Source organism: Oncorhynchus keta, chromosome 23 (assembly GCF_023373465.1).
Source record: "Oncorhynchus keta strain PuntledgeMale-10-30-2019 chromosome 23, Oket_V2, whole genome shotgun sequence".
Taxonomy (NCBI): Eukaryota; Metazoa; Chordata; class Actinopteri; order Salmoniformes; family Salmonidae; genus Oncorhynchus; species Oncorhynchus keta.
Window position 1 is genome coordinate 2538516 of NC_068443.1, and position 16899 is coordinate 2555414.

Here is a 16899-nt window from a genome sequence, read left to right on the forward strand (position 1 = left end):
CATCATCACCACCACATTCATCATCATCATCATCATCATCATCATCATCATCATCACCATCATCATCATCATCATCACCATCATCACCATCATCACCATCATCATCACCACCACATTCATCATCATCATCATCACCAGCATCATCATCATCACCAACATCCCCACCATCACCACCATCATCACCACCACCACCACCATCACCACCACCATCTAACCCTACAGTCTATAATCTAACCCCACAGTCTATCATCTAACCCTACAGTCTATCAACTAACCCCACAGTCTATCATCTAACCCTACAGTCTATCATCTAACCCTACAGTCTATAATCTAACCCCACAGTCTATCATCTAACCCCACAGTCTATCAACTAACCCCACAGTCTATCAACTAACCCCACAGTCTATCATCTAACCCCACAGTCTATCATCTAACACTACAGTCTATCATCTAACACTACAGTCCCCAAAGCCAGTCAATCAAGCCAGTCAGTCTATCATTTGGACTATAAAAAAAAGCATCAGTTTTCAAGCTGTTTTAAAAAATGTCGACTAATCAAGCATCTGTTTAAGAACACATTCTTATTTACAATGACGGCCTTCACCGGCCAAACCCGGACGACGCTGGGCCAATTGTGCGCCACCCTATTGGACTCCCAATCACGGCCGGTTGTTATACAGCCTGGATATCGAACCAGGGTGTCTGTAGTGACGCCTCAAGCACTGAGATGCAGTGCTTTATAAGGAATAAGATAATGATATATGTTTCTATTGTGTGAAACAACCCATTTCTTTTTCATGGTGTTGGTGCCACCAGGGTATTACATTAGTCTGGAGCCCTGCCACACCAATAGTGTAATATAGAAGAGGTACTGTAATATCCCTAGAAGAGGTACTGTAATATCCCTAGAAGAGGTACTGTAATATCCCTAGAAGAGGTAGTGTAATATCCCTAGAAGAGGTAGTGTTATATCCCTAGAAGGGGTACTGTAATATATATAGAAAAGGTACTGTAATATCCTTAGAAGAGGTACTGTAATATCCCTAGAAGAGGGACTGTAATATCCCTAGAAGAGGTACTGTAATATCCCTAGAAGAGGTACTGTAATATCCCTAGAAGAGGTAGTGTTATATCCCTAGAAGAGGTACTGTAATATCCCTAGAAGAGGTACTGTAATATCTCTAGAAGAGGTACTGTAATATCCCAAGAAGAGGTAGTGTAATATCCCTAGAAGAGGTACTGTAATATCCCTAGAAGAGGTAGTGTAATATCTCTAGAAGAGGTACTGCAATATCCCTAGAATAGGTACTGTAATATCCCTAGAAGAGGTACTGTAATATCTCTAGAAGAGGTACTGTAATATCTCTAGAAGGGGTAGTGTAATATCCCTAGAAGAGGTAGTGTAATATCCCTAGAAGAGGTACTGTAATATCCCAAGAAGAGGTACTGTAATATCTCTAGAAGAGGTACTGTAATATCCCTAGAAGAGGTCGTGTAATATCCCTAGAAGAGGTACTGTAATATCTCTAGAAGAGGTAGTGTAATATCCCTTGAAGAGGTAGTGTAATATCCCTAGAAGAGGTACTGTAATATCTCTAGAAGAGGTACTGTAATATCCCTAGAAGAGGTACTGTAATATCTCTAGAAGAGGTACTGTAATATCCCTAGAAGAGGTAGTGTAATATCCCTAGAAGAGGTACTGTAATATCCCTAGAAGAGGTACTGTAATATCTCTAGAAGAGGTAGTGTAATATCCCTAGAAGAGGTACTGTAATATCTCTAGAAGAGGTAGTGTAATATCCCTAGAAGAGGTACTGTAATATCCCTAGAAGAGGTACTGTAATATCCCTAGAAGAGGTACTGTAATATCCCTAGAAGAGGTAGTGTAATATCCCTAGAAGAGGTACTGTAATATCTCTAGAAGAGGTACTGTAATATCCCTAGAAGAGGTAGTGTAATATCTCTAGAAGAGATACTGTAATATCTCTAGAAGAGGTAGTGTAATATCCCTAGAAGAGGTAGTGTAATATCCCTAGAAGAGGTAGTGTAATATCTCTAGAAGAGGTACTGTAATATCCCTAGAAGAGGTAGTGTAATATCCCTAGAAGAGGTGGTGTAATATCCTTAGAAGAGGTACTGTAATATCCCTAGAAGAGGTAGTGTAATATCTCTAGAAGAGGTAGTGTAATATCCTTAGAAGAGGTGGTGTAATATCCCTAGAAGAGGTAGTGTAATATCTCTAGAAGAGGTAGTGTAATATCCCTAGAAGAGGTAGTGTAATATCTCTAGAAGAGGTAGTGTAATATCCCTAGAATAGGTAGTGTAATATCTCTAGAAGAGGTAGTGTAATATCTCTAGAAGAGGTAGTGTAATATCTCTAGAAGAGGTAGTGTAATATCCCTAGAAGAGGTACCCACCCCGTTAGCCGTGCTGACCGCCTGGAAGTAGATGCTGTAGCTCTTCTGGGGCAGTAGGGGGGCGTTCCAGTATCCACCGTAGGTCTTGTTGTCTCCCACAGTGAAGGGTTGCGGAGCCTGTAGCCCTACGGCGAGGAACTCAGCTGTGAAGTAGTACCCAGAGTTCAGGACCGTGGAGTTCTGGAAATGGATGGGGACAGGGTAACAGCGGAGAATCTCAACCGCTCCCCTCCTCGCCCTCCGAGGCCTCTCCTCTTCTACCACCACCTGGTATACACTGAGGGGGAGAAAGAGGGGTGGAGAAGGAGGGGAGAGGGGGCAGAAGGAGGAGAGAGGGGTAGAAGGAGGCGAGAGGGGGAGAAGGAGGGGAGAGGGGTGGAGAAGGAGGCGAGAGAGGGGGAGAAGTAGGGGAGAGAGGGGGAGAAGGAGGGGAGAGAGGGGGAGAAGGAGGGGAGACAGGAGAGAAGGAGGGGAGAGAGGGAGAAGGAGGGGAGAGGGGGGGAGAAGGAGGGGGGAGAGGGGGAGAAGGAGGGGAGAGAGGGGGAGAAGGAGGGGAGAGAGGGGGAGAAGGAGGGGAGACAGGAGAGAAGGAGGGGACAGTGGGGAGAAGGAGGGGAGAGGGGTGGAGAAGGAGGGGAGAGGGGTGGAGAAGGAGGGGAGAGGGGGCAGAAGGAGGGGAGAGAGGGGGCAGAAGGAGGGGAGAGAGGGGGAGAAGGAGGGGAGAGTGGGGAGAAGGAGGGGAGAGGGGGCAGAAGGAGGAGAGAGGGGTAGAAGGAGGCGAGAGGGGGAGAAGGAGGGGAGAGGGGTGGAGAAGGAGGGGAGAGGGGGCAGAAGGAGGGGAGAGAGGGGGAGAAGGAGGGGAGAGGGGGCAGAAGGAGGGGAGAGAGGGGGAGAAGGAGGGGAGACAGGAGAGAAGGAGGGGACAGTGGGGAGAAGGAGGGGAGAGGGGGCAGAGGAGGAGAGGGGGTAGAAGGAGGGGAGAGGGGTGGAGAAGGAGGCGAGAGGGGGAGAAGGAGGAGAGAGGGGTAGAAGGAGGGGAGAGGGGGAGAAGGAGGGGAGAGGGGTGGAGAAGGAGGCGAGAGGGGGAGAAGGAGGGGAGAGGGGTGGAGAAGGAGGGGAGAGGGGGCAGAAGGAGGGGAGAGAGGGGGAGAAGGAGGGGAGAGAGGGGGAGAAGGATGGGAGACAGGAGAGAAGGAGGGGACAGTGGGGAGAAGGAGGGGAGAGAGGGGGAGAAGGAGGGGAGAGAGGGGGAGAAGGAGGGGAGAGAGGAGAGAAGGAGGGGAGAGTGGGGAGAAGGAGGGGAGAGAGGGGGAGAAGGAGGGGAGAGAGGAGAGAAGGAGGGGAGAGTGGAGAGAAGGAGGGGAGAGAGGGCAGAAGGAGGAGAGAGGGGTAGAAGGAGGGGAGAGGGGGAGAAGGAGGGGAGAGTGGGGAGAAGGAGGGGAGAGAGGGGGAGAAGGAGGGGAGAGGGGGCAGAAGGAGGAGAGAGGGGTAGAAGGAGGGGAGAGAGGAGAGAAGGAGGGGAGAGGGGGCAGAAGGAGGAGAGAGGGGTAGAAGGAGGGGAGAGGGGGAGAAGGAGGGGAGAGGGGGCAGAAGGAGGAGAGAGGGGTAGAAGGAGGGGAGAGAGGAGAGAAGGAGGGGAGAGGGGGCAGAAGGAGGAGAGAGGGGTAGAAGGAGGGGAGAGGGGGAGAAGGGGGGGAGAGGGGTAGAAGGAGGGAGAGGGGTGGAGAAGGAGGGGAGAGAGGGCAGAAGGAGGAGAGAGGGGTAGAAGGAGGGGAGAGGGGGAGAAGGAGGGGAGAGGGGGCAGAAGGAGGAGAGAGGGGTAGAAGGAGGGGAGAGAGGAGAGAAGGAGGGGAGAGAGGGGGAGAAGGAGGGGACAGTGGGGAGAAGGAGGGGAGAGAGGAGAGAAGGAGGGGAGAGAGGGGGAGAAGGAGGGGAGAGAGGGGGAGAAGGAGGGGACAGTGGGGAGAAGGAGGGGAGAGAGGAGAGAAGGAGGGGAGAGAGGAGAGAAGGAGGGGAGAGGGGAGAGAAGGAGGGGAGAGAGGGGGAGAAGGAGGGGAGGAGAATATGGGGGATACATGAATACAGTATTCAAGAATAAACAAAGCAGATTTCAAAAATAAATTATTTGTTTAATTTTAAAACAAATTTGTTTTAATTTGCTTACCAAGAAACCCAGTTAAACCTGTAATACTTTATCCTTAAAGGGACATTTCTAAAACGTTGGTGTGTGGTTTCTGTGGTTTCACTTCAACATTGGGGGGACTAGACCACTGTGGTTTCTGTGGTTTCACTTCAACATTGGGGGGACTAGACCACTGTGGTTTCACTTCAACATTGGGGGACTAGACCACTGTGGTTTCTGTGGTTTCACTTCAACATTGGGGGGACTAGACCACTGTGGTTTCACTTCAACATTGGGGGACTAGACCACTGTGGTTTCTGTGGTTTCACTTCAACATTGGGGGGACTAGACCACTGTGGTTTCACTTCAACATTGGGGGGACTAGACCACTGTGGTTTCTGTGGTTTCACTTCAACATTGGGGGGACTAGACCACTGTGGTTTCACTTCAACATTGGGGGGACTAGACCACTGTGGTTTCTGTGGTTTCACTTCAACATTGGGGGGACTAGACCACTGTGGTTTCACTTCAACATTGGGGGGACTAGACCACTGTGGTTTCACTTCAACATTGGGGGACTAGACCACTGTGGTTTCTGTGGTTTCACTTCAACATTGGGGGGACTAGACCACTGTGGTTTCACTTCAACATTGGGGGGACTAGACCACTGTGGTTTCACTTCAACATTGGGGGGACTAGACCACTGTGGTTTCACTTCAACATTGGGGGGACTAGACCACTGTGGTTTCACTTCAACATTGGGGGGACTAGACCACTGTGGTTTTCACTTCAACATTGGGGGGACTAGACCACTGTGGTTTCACTTCAACATTGGGGGACTAGACCACTGTGGTTTCACTTCAACATTGGGGGGACTAGACCACTGTGGTTTCACTTCAACATTGGGGGGACTAGACCACTGTGGTTTTCACTTCAACATTGGGGGGACTAGACCACTGTGGTTGTAACTCAGTATTAGGAAGGTGTTCCTCATTTTTTGTACACTCAGTGTATCAAGACAAAATGGTGAATTAAGACAGAGAACACTGAGGAGAGCTAGTATTTTATACATTCAGTAGCTATTAATAACGACAGACATCTGGGAAAAGGCCATTAGAGGCAGAGGGAGGCACTAGTAGTTAACATAGACTTATGTAATTTAATCAACTATATTTATACACTGTTCATTTTATATTGCCAGATAACCTTTCAAACACACGTTTTCCAGACAAACCTGGAATATATTAGACATATTAGAACATCCTAAAGTCAGATTACCATTCTGTTTATAATCATCTTTATGGTCGATTGGTTGTTGGCTGTAGCTCGCAGCGTATGGCCTGACCTCAATGTGCTGTAGTCTAGAGCATAGGCTCAGAATTAGATGTTGTTTATTTGTTTGTTCCAACATGGGTTTCTGTCAAAGTTACATTGTTGCAATTACAGTGGAAGTGATGATGTCACAATGGCATCAAAAGAATGTCGAGGAAATCCCATGAAAGTGGGAGGAGGACAAGAAGCTTAATAGTTGAAAAAGTATAAAATATATTTTTTTTTAAACCGCCACAGCAATCTAATTAGCATAATAAAACAATCCCCATAAAAATCTGTCAGGTTAACATAGGGATATCTTGTCCGAACAGTTTGGGCAACAGACTTAATATGACAGGTGAGACTCTCACGAACATGTACAGTACCAGTCAAAAGTCTGGGTACACCTTCTCATTCAAGGGTTTTTCTTTATTGTTAATATTTTCTACAATGTAGAATAATAGTGAAGACATCAAAACTATGAAATAACACATATGGAATCATGTAGTAACCAAAAAAGTGGTAAATATTTAAATATATTTAATATTTGAGATACTGTACTTCAAAGTAGCCTCCCTTCAACAAGATTACAGCTTTACACACCCTTGGCATTATCTCAACCAGCTTCATGAGGTAGTCACCTGGAATGCATTTCAATGAACATGTGTGACTTGTTAAAAGTAAATTTTTTGAATATCTTTCCTTCTTATTAACACGTTTGAGTTGTGTTGTGACAAGGTAGCGGTGGTTTACAGAAGATAGTCCTATTTGGTAATAGACCAAGTCCATATTATGGCAAGAACAGCTCAAATAAGCAAAGTGAAACGACATTCCACCATTACTTTAAGACATGAAGGTCAGTCAATCCGGAAAATGTCAAGAACTTTGAAAGTTTCTTCAAGTGCTGTCGCAAAAAACTATCAAGCGCTATGATGAAACTGCCTCTCATGAGGACCGCCACAGGAAAGGAAGATCCAGAGTTACCTCTGCTGCAGAGGAGAAGTTCATTAGAGTTAACTGCACCTCAGATTGCAGCTCAAATAAATGCTTGACAGAGTTCAAGTAACAGACACATCTCAACATCAACTGTTCAGAGGAGACTGCGTGAATCAGGCCCTCATGGTGTAATTGATGTAAAGAAACCACTAATAAAGGACACCAATAAGAAGAGACATGCTTGGACCAAGAAACATGAGTAATGGACATTAGACCGGTGGAAATCTGTCCTTTTGCTCTGACGAGTCCAAATTAGTTTTTTTTCCCAACAGCCGTGTCTTTATAAGATGCAGAGTAGGTGAACAGCTGATCTCTGCATGTGTGGTTCACACCGTGAAGCACGGAGGAGGAGGTGTGATGGTGTGGGGTGCTCTGCTGGTAACACTGTCTGTGATTGATTTAGAATTCAAGGCACACTTAACCATCATGGCTACCACTGTGAAGCATGGAGGAGGAAGTGTGATGGTGTAGGGGTGGATCAATGCTACCAATGGTTCAATGGTTCACACTGCCTGAATGGTTCACACTGCCTGCCTGAATGGTTCACACTGCCTGAATGGTTCACATTGCCCGCCTGAATGGTTCATACTGCCTGAATGGTTCACACTGCCTGCCTGAATGGTTCATACTGCCTGAATGGTTCACATTGCCTGCCTGAATGGTTCACACTGCCTGAATGGTTCACACTGCCTGAATGGTTCATACTGCCTGAATGGTTCATCCTGCCTGAATGGTTCATACTGCCTGAATGGTTCACACTGCCTGCCTGAATGGTTTCACTGCCTGAACTGACTGCCTGAATGGTTCATCCTGCCTGAATGGTTCATCCTGCCTGAATGGTTCACACTGCCTGAATGGTTCACACTGCCTGAATGGTTCATACTGCCTGAATGGTTCACACTGCCTGCCTGAATGGTTCATACTGCCTGAATGGTTCACATTGCCTGCCTGAATGGTTCACACTGCCTGAATGGTTCACACTGCCTGAATGGTTCATACTGCCTGAATGGTTCACACTGCCTGAATGGTTCACACTGCCTGAATGGTTCACACTGGCTGAATGGTTCATACATACTAATAGTTGTGCCACCAGAGACTCTGGGTTCGCGCCCAGGCTCTGTCGTAACTGGCTGTGACCGGGAAGTCCGTGGGGCGACGCACAATTGACCTAGCGTCGTCCGGGTTAGGGAGGGTTTGGTCGGTAGGGATGTCCTTGTCTCATCACGCACCAGCGACTCCTGTGGCGGGCCGGGCGCAGTACGCGCTAACCAAGGTTGCCAGGTGCACGGTGTTTCCTCCGACACATTGGCGCGGCTCCCTTCCGGGTTGGATGCGCGCTGTGTTAAGAAGCAGTACGGCTGGTTGGGTTGTGTATCAGAGGACGCATGACTTTCAACCTTCGTATCTCCCGAGCCCGTACGGGAGTTGTAGCAATGAGACAAGATAGTAGCTACTAAAACAATTGGACGCCACAAAATAAAAAAATAAATAAAAAAGAAACAACAACTGGTCTGACACCGTTCCAACTGTTTGAAATACAGAAATATTGTTTAATTCCCCACTTTTGGATTATGGAGTTTCGGCGGTCTCGAATGTCTTTGGTCTCTACCTCAATACTCCATGGGAGTGAAGGGAACGTTTCTGCAAGGAGTTTTTACGACCGTCATAAAACTGTGGGAGAGAGAGAGAGACAGAAGAGAAGAGAAGAGGAGAGGAGGAGAGAGAGAGAGAGAGAGAGAGAGAGAGAGAGAGAGGAGAGAGAGAGAGAGAAGAGAGAGAGAGAGAGGAGAGGAGGAGAGAGAGAGAGAGAGAGAGAGAGAGAGAGAGAGAGAGAGAGAGAGAGAGAGAGGAGGGGGGGGGGGAATCTGGTGCCAATGATCCTTATCCAAAAGGGCAGGTCATGAGAGGATAATGACCCAACACACCTCCGGGCTGTGTAAGGGCTAACTGACCAAGAAGGAGAGTGATGGAGTGCGGCATCAGATGACCTGACCTCAACCCAATTGAGATGGTTTGGAAAAGCATTCCTCGTGAAGCTGTTTGAGAGAATATCAAGTATGAATATGAATATGCAGTTGACGTACGATGACTCCTGGAGGCCATGTTGGAAGACCACCGCATTCATACTTCAGACAAAAACAGCCGAGTGGCCTTAACCCAAACTGCATGATAACTGTGCCTAAAAACTAGTTGATTCATCACCACGGTCATTATCTGTGGAGTATTTTGCTTCTCTAACAAAGCAGGAAAGACAACGGCTATTTGTTATATCAGAGAAAAATGTGGTCTTTAATACGATGGTAGCCTCGGTCTACTCTACACTGACACTGATAACAGATCAATAAAAATCACCTTGTCTTGAATGCAACCATATAATGTAGGCTGAAAAGGGTTCCTGGCTAAAAGGGGATTCAGATTTACTCAAATTAACGTCAAAAGTCATTTTCTAGCTGAATATTATGTTGCTATATCTCTCTGTCCTCCATTTTTCTCACTAGGGACTGGGACTTGAGAATTGTTTCATAATGTTCTCCCAGAAAGGTACCTGCCCTAACCAGAGTAGCCTACTCTCCCTTCTCTGACAGCTGAAACTGCTAGCTAATCCTTTCATCCTGTTCCATGACTGTTAGATAGGTACATAGCTACAAATGCATGTCGAGTTACAATGATAAATACATCAAGATAGCTAGCTAACTAGCTAATATGAAGTTAGCACGCCGGTGATATTTTATTCACTTAGCTAGCTATACAGGATGCAAAGTTAGCGAATTAAGTTAGCGAATGAAGTTAGCGAATGAAGCAAAGTTAGCGAACTAGCGAACGTTACGTTAGCAGCTCATTTGAGGTAGCCTGCACACTACGTTTCTATTGCAAGCTAACGAGCTAATAATTAATTGTTTTCTCACCGCCTCCATTTACTGGGTTCTTAATACATTTTTTTTTTTAAGAAATAAAGGGCAATCTTCCGGAAGTTTCTGGTTGTAGCAAAATGCAGCCGGCCATGTGGACAAGTGGAGGACTTCCAATAGACTGACTTAGGTCTGACTTTGTTGTTCCATGTAGTGAATCTGTTATTCAAAGCGTTTTTTATGGGTTAATAGCAGTAAGGCCAAATACACATTTCCATCAAATAATATTATTATTATTTTATTCTTTATCCTTCAAGGAATCTTAAAATTCTAAATCAAACAGCTACATGATCCTTCTTTAAAACAATTCCATATTGTTTAGTAGAACCCCCCCACTAACAGGTGTGGTAGTTAACATACTAACAGGTGTGATAGTTAACATACTAACAGGTGTGATAGTTAACATACTAACAGGTGTGATAGTTAACATACTAACAGGTGTGATAGTTAACATACTAACAGGTGTGATAGTTAACATACTAACAGGTGTGATAGTTAACATACTAACAGGTGTGATAGTTAACATACTAACAGGTGTGATAGTTAACATACTAACAGGTGTGATAGTTAACATACTAACAGGTGTGATAGTTAACATACTAACAGGTGTGATAGTTAACATACTAACAGGTGTGATTGTTAACATACTAACAGGTGTGATAGTTAACATACTAACAGGTGTGATTGTTAACATACTAACAGGTGTGATAGTTAACATACTAACAGGTGTGATAGTTAACATACTAACAGGTGTGATAGTTAACATACTAACAGGTGTGATAGTTAACATACTAACAGGTGTGATAGTTAACATACTAACAGGTGTGATAGTTAACATACTAACAGGTGTGATAGTTAACATACTAACAGGTGTGATAGTTAACATACTAACAGGTGTGATAGTTAACATACTAACAGGTGTGATAGTTAACATACTAACAGGTGTGATAGTTAACATACTAACAGGTGTGATAGTTAACATACTAACAGGTGTGATAGTTAACATACTAACAGGTGTGATAGTTAACATACTAACAGGTGTGATAGTTAACATACTAACAGGTGTGATAGTTAACATACTAACAGGTGTGATAGTTAACATACTAACAGGTGTGATAGTTAACATACTAACAGGTGTGATAGTTAACATACTAACAGGTGTGATAGTTAACATTAACAGGTGTGATAGTTAACATACTAACAGGTGTGATAGTTAACATACTAACAGGTGTGATAGTTAACATACTAACAGGTGTGATAGTTAACATACTAACAGGTGTGATAGTTAACATACTAACAGGGTGTGTTAACATACTAACAGGTGTGATAGTTAACATACTAACAGGTGTGATAGTTAACATACTAACAGGTGTGATAGTTAACATACTAACAGGTGTGATAGTTAACATACTAACAGGTGTGATAGTTAACATACTAACAGGTGTGATAGTTAACATACTAACAGGTGTGATAGTTAACATACTAACAGGTGTGATAGTTAACATACTAACAGGTGTGATAGTTAACATACTAACAGGTGTGATAGTTAACATACTAACAGGTGTGATAGTTAACATACTAACAGGTGTGATAGTTAACATACTAACAGGTGTGATAGTTAACATACTAACAGGTGTGATAGTTAACATACTAACAGGTGTGATAGTTAACATACTAACAGGTGTGATAGTTAACATACTAACAGGTGTGATAGTTAACATACTAACAGGTGTGATAGTTAACATACTAACAGGTGTGATAGTTAACATACTAACAGGTGTGATAGTTAACATACTAACAGGTGTGATAGTTAACATACTAACAGGTGTGATAGTTAACATACTAACAGGTGTGATAGTTAACATACTAACAGGTGTGATAGTTAACATACTAACAGGTGTGATAGTTAACATACTAACAGGTGTGATAGTTAACATACTAACAGGTGTGATAGTTAACATACTAACAGGTGTGATAGTTAACATACTAACAGGTGTGATAGTTAACATACTAACAGGTGTGATAGTTAACATACTAACAGGTGTGATAGTTAACATACTAACAGTGTGATAGACTAACAGGTGTGATAGTTAACATACTAACAGGTGTGATAGTTAACATACTAACAGGTGTGATAGTTAACATACTAACAGGTGTGATAGTTAACATACTAACAGGTGTGATAGTTAACATACTAACAGGTGTGATAGTTAACATACTAACAGGTGTGATAGTTAACATACTAACAGGTGTGATAGTTAACATACTAACAGGTGTGATAGTTAACATACTAACAGGTGTGATAGTTAACATACTAACAGGTGTGATAGTTAACATACTAACAGGTGTGATAGTTAACATACTAACAGGTGTGATAGTTAACATACTAACAGGTGTGATAGTTAACATACTAACAGGTGTGATAGTTAACATACTAACAGGTGTGATAGTTAACATACTAACAGGTGTGATAGTTAACATACTAACAGGTGTGATAGTTAACATACTAACAGGTGTGATAGTTAACATACTAACAGGTGTGATAGTTAACATACTAACAGGTGTGATAGTTAACATACTAACAGGTGTGATAGTAACAGGTGTGATAGTTAACATACTAACAGGTGTGATAGTTAACATACTAACAGGTGTGATAGTTAACATACTAACAGGTGTGATAGTTAACATACTAACAGGTGTGATAGTTAACATACTAACAGGTGTGATAGTTAACATACTAACAGGTGTGATAGTTAACATACTAACAGGTGTGATAGTTAACATACTAACAGGTGTGATAGTTAACATACTAACAGGTGTGATAGTTAACATACTAACAGGTGTGATAGTTAACATACTAACAGGTGTGATAGTTAACATACTAACAGGTGTGATAGTTAACATACTAACAGGTGTGATAGTTAACATACTAACAGGTGTGATAGTTAACATACTAACAGGTGTGATAGTTAACATACTAACAGGTGTGATAGTTAACATACTAACAGGTGTGATAGTTAACATACTAACAGGTGTGATAGTTAACATACTAACAGGTGTGATAGTTAACATACTAACAGGTGTGATAGTTAACATACTAACAGGTGTGATAGTTAACATACTAACAGGTGTGATAGTTAACATACTAACAGTGTGATAGTTAACATACTAACAGGTGTGATAGTTAACATACTAACAGGTGTGATAGTTAACATACTAACAGGTGTGATAGTTAACATACTAACAGGTGTGATAGTTAACATACTAACAGGTGTGATAGTTAACATACTAACAGGTGTGATAGTTAACATACTAACAGGTGTGATAGTTAACATACTAACAGGTGTGATAGTTAACATACTAACAGGTGTGATAGTTAACATACTAACAGGTGTGATAGTTAACATACTAACAGGTGTGATAGTTAACATACTAACAGGTGTGATAGTTAACATACTAACAGGTGTGATTAACAGGTGTGATAGTTAACATACTAACAGGTGTGATAGTTAACATACTAACAGGTGTGATAGTTAACATACTAACAGGTGTGATAGTTAACATACTAACAGGTGTGATAGTTAACATACTAACAGGTGTGATAGTTAACATACTAACTAACAGGTGTGATAGTTAACATACTAACAGGTGTGATAGTTAACATACTAACAGGTGTGACAGTTAACATACTAACAGGTGTGATAGTTAACATGCTAACAGTGTGATAGTTAACATACTAACAGGTGTGAGTTAACATACTAACAGGTGTGATAGTGAGAGGAACATACTAACAGGTGTGATAGTTAACATACTAACAGGTGTGATAGTTAACATACTAACAGGTGTGATAGTTAACATACTAACAGGTGTGATAGTTAACATACTAACAGGTGTGATAGTTAACATAAAACAGTGTGGTTAACATAAACAGGGAAATAGTTAACATACTAACAGGTGGAGTTAACATACTAACAGTGTGATAGTTAACATACTAACAGGTGTGATAGTTAACATACTAACAGGTGTGATAGTTAACTTCTAACAGGTGTGATAGTTAACATACTAACAGGGTGGACAGTCGGAGGTGGTAGCCAGGTCAAGGTCTACTAACAGGTGTGAAAACCATCTCTCCTGTGTTTTTAACATACTAACAGGTGTGATAGTTAACATACTAACAGGTGTGATATAACATACTAACAGGTGTGATAGTTAACATACTAACAGGTGTGATTTCCTCTTTAGTTAACATACTAACAGGTGTGATAGTTAACATACTCTAACAGGTGTGATAGTTAACCGAACATGAGAACATATGCCAGGTGTTATTACTAACTGATAGTTATCATTAATAACAGGTGTGATAGTTAATCATTAATGTAGTTAAGACTGGTTAGTTAACATACTAAGGTGGAGACTGGTGATATCACTAATGTGGAGACTGATATCATTACTGATAGAGACTAACAGGTTATCAGTTAACATACTAACAGGTGTGATATCACTAATGTGGATACTGGTTATCACTAATGTGGATACTGTGATAGTTCATTAGGTGTAGACTAACAGTTAACACTAACATACTAACAGGTGATATCACTAATGTAGAGATAGTTAACATACTAACAGGTGTGATAGTTAACATACTAACAGAGTGCTGGTTATCATTAATGTGATAGTTAACATACTAACAGTGTGGTTATCATTAATGTAGAGACTGGTTATCATTAATGTAGTTAACATACTGGTTATCACTAATGTGAGAGTTAACATACTGGTTATCATAATGTAGTTAAGACTGGATTATCACTAACATGACACTCATAACCTGTCATAACCAGGATCACACTTTCTCTCCCTGCTAAGGAGGCCATTCCAGACTAATGTGAGGGGCTGGTTATCAGTGTTTAAAACAGAGAGGCCTGGTTATCATTAATGAGATGGTGACTGAGAGTTTCATTAACAAGTCAAGAGACAAAAAAGAGGGCATAAAAGGGGAAATAGTGCTAATGAGGAGAATGGTTATCATTAATCACGGAGACTGGTTTATCATTAATGTAGAGGGGACTCGGAGGTTATCAGGTCTAATGGAAAACCATCTCTCCTGTGTTTTTTATCATTTCTTCAAGAAGACTGGTTATCATTAATGATTTATAAGTCCAACTGCAGATTTCCTCTTTAAAGCAGACCAATGAGAACATATGCCTTTATTGGACTGGTTATCATTAATGTAGAGACTGGTTATCATTAATGTAGAGACTGGTTATCACTAATGTAGAGACTGGTTATCATTAATGTAGAGACTGGTTATCATTAATGTAGAGACTGGTTATCACTAATGTGGAGACTGGTTATCACTAATGTGGAGACTGGTTATCATTAATGTAGAGACTGGTTATCATTAATGTAGAGACTGGTTATCATTAATGTAGAGACTGGTTATCACTAATGTAGAGACTGGTTATCACTAATGTAGAGACTGGTTATCATTAATGTAGAGACTGGTTATCACTAATATAGAGACTGGTTATCACTAATGTGGAGACTGGTTATCACTAATGTGGAGACTGGTTATCATTAATGTAGAGACTGGTTATCATTAATGTGGATACTGGTTATCACCAATGTAGAGGCTGGTTATCATTAATGTATAGACTGGTTATCATTAATGTGGAGACTGGTTATCATTAATGTAGAGACTGGTTATCATTAATGTGGGGACTGGTTATCATTAATGTGGAGACTGGTTATCACTAATAATGTTATCACTAATGTAGAGACTGGTTATCATTAATGTAGAGACGGGTTATCATTAATGTAGAGACTGGTTATCATTAATGTAGAGACTGGTTATCACTAATGTAGAGACTGGTTATCACTAATGTGGAGACTGGTTATCACTAATGTAGAGACTGGTTATCATTAATGTAGAGACTGGTTATCACTAATGTGGAGACTGGTTATCATTAATGTAGAGACTGGTTATCACTAATGTAGAGACTGGTTATCACTAATGTAGAGACTGGTTATCATTAATGTAGAGACTGGTTATCACTAATGTAGAGACTGGTTATCATTAATGTAGAGACTGGTTATCATTAATGTAGAGACTGGTTATCATTAATGTAGAGACTGGTTATCATTAATGTAGAGACTGGTTATCACTAATGTAGAGACTGGTTATCACTAATGTAGAGACTGGTTATCATTAATGTAGAGACTGGTTATCACTAATGTAGAGACTGGTTATCATTAATGTGGAGACTGGTTATCATTAATGTAGAGACTGGTTATCACTAATGTAGAGACTGGTTATCACTAATGTAGAGACTGGTTATCACTAATGTAGAGACTGGTTATCATTAATGTAGAGACTGGTTATCATTAATGTGGAGACTGGTTATCATTAATGTAGAGACTGGTTATCATTAATGTGGAGACTGGTTATCACTAATGTAGAGACTGGTTATCATTAATGTGGAGACTGGTTATCATTAATGTAGAGACTGGTTATCATTAATGTAGAGACTGGTTATCATTAATGTGGGGACTGGTTATCATTAATGTAGAGACTGGTTATCACTAATGTAGAGACTGGTTATCATTAATGTGGGGACTGGTTATCATTAATGTAGAGACTGGTTATCATTAATGTAGAGACTACTTATTTTTTCTACTATGGCTTTTTACTTTACTTTACTTGACACTCATAACCTGTCATAACAGCTGACACAACGTGTCATAACCTGTCATAACAGCTGACACAACGTGTCATAACCTGTCATAACAGCTGACACAACACTGTCATAACCTGTCATAACAGCTGACACAACGTGTCATAACCTGTCATAATATGGCCACAACACTGTCATGACCCATATATTTACACTTGTTGTGACACGTAGAGTGTTATTTTATGGCTGGTTATAACACCTACATAGGGGTGTCAAATCCAACATTTATTCAAATTAGTTTGTTCCCTGCCAAGAAGTTTCCTTACGGTTTGAAAGTAATTATTATTTTTTTAATCATATTTTAAATAACTTGTAGAAAATACACTTTATGACGCTTTCTGTCATGAAGCATTATGACCATCCCTATGTCACTTTACTTGGTCTAAGAAAATACACTTTATGACGCTTTCTGT

The 16899-nt window shown here is 41.6% G+C and overlaps 1 protein-coding gene across 1 annotated transcript in view; it reads right to left on the minus strand.

The window, feature by feature from the left end:
* LOC127910876 (receptor-type tyrosine-protein phosphatase mu-like) overlaps positions 1-16899 on the minus strand; it is a 688506-nt gene that overhangs the window by 241240 nt on the left and 430367 nt on the right. The window contains exon 14 of the mRNA XM_052475958.1: positions 2418-2694. Within this exon, the coding sequence (XP_052331918.1) occupies positions 2418-2694 (277 nt within the window). The remainder of the gene's footprint in view (positions 1-2417; positions 2695-16899) is intronic.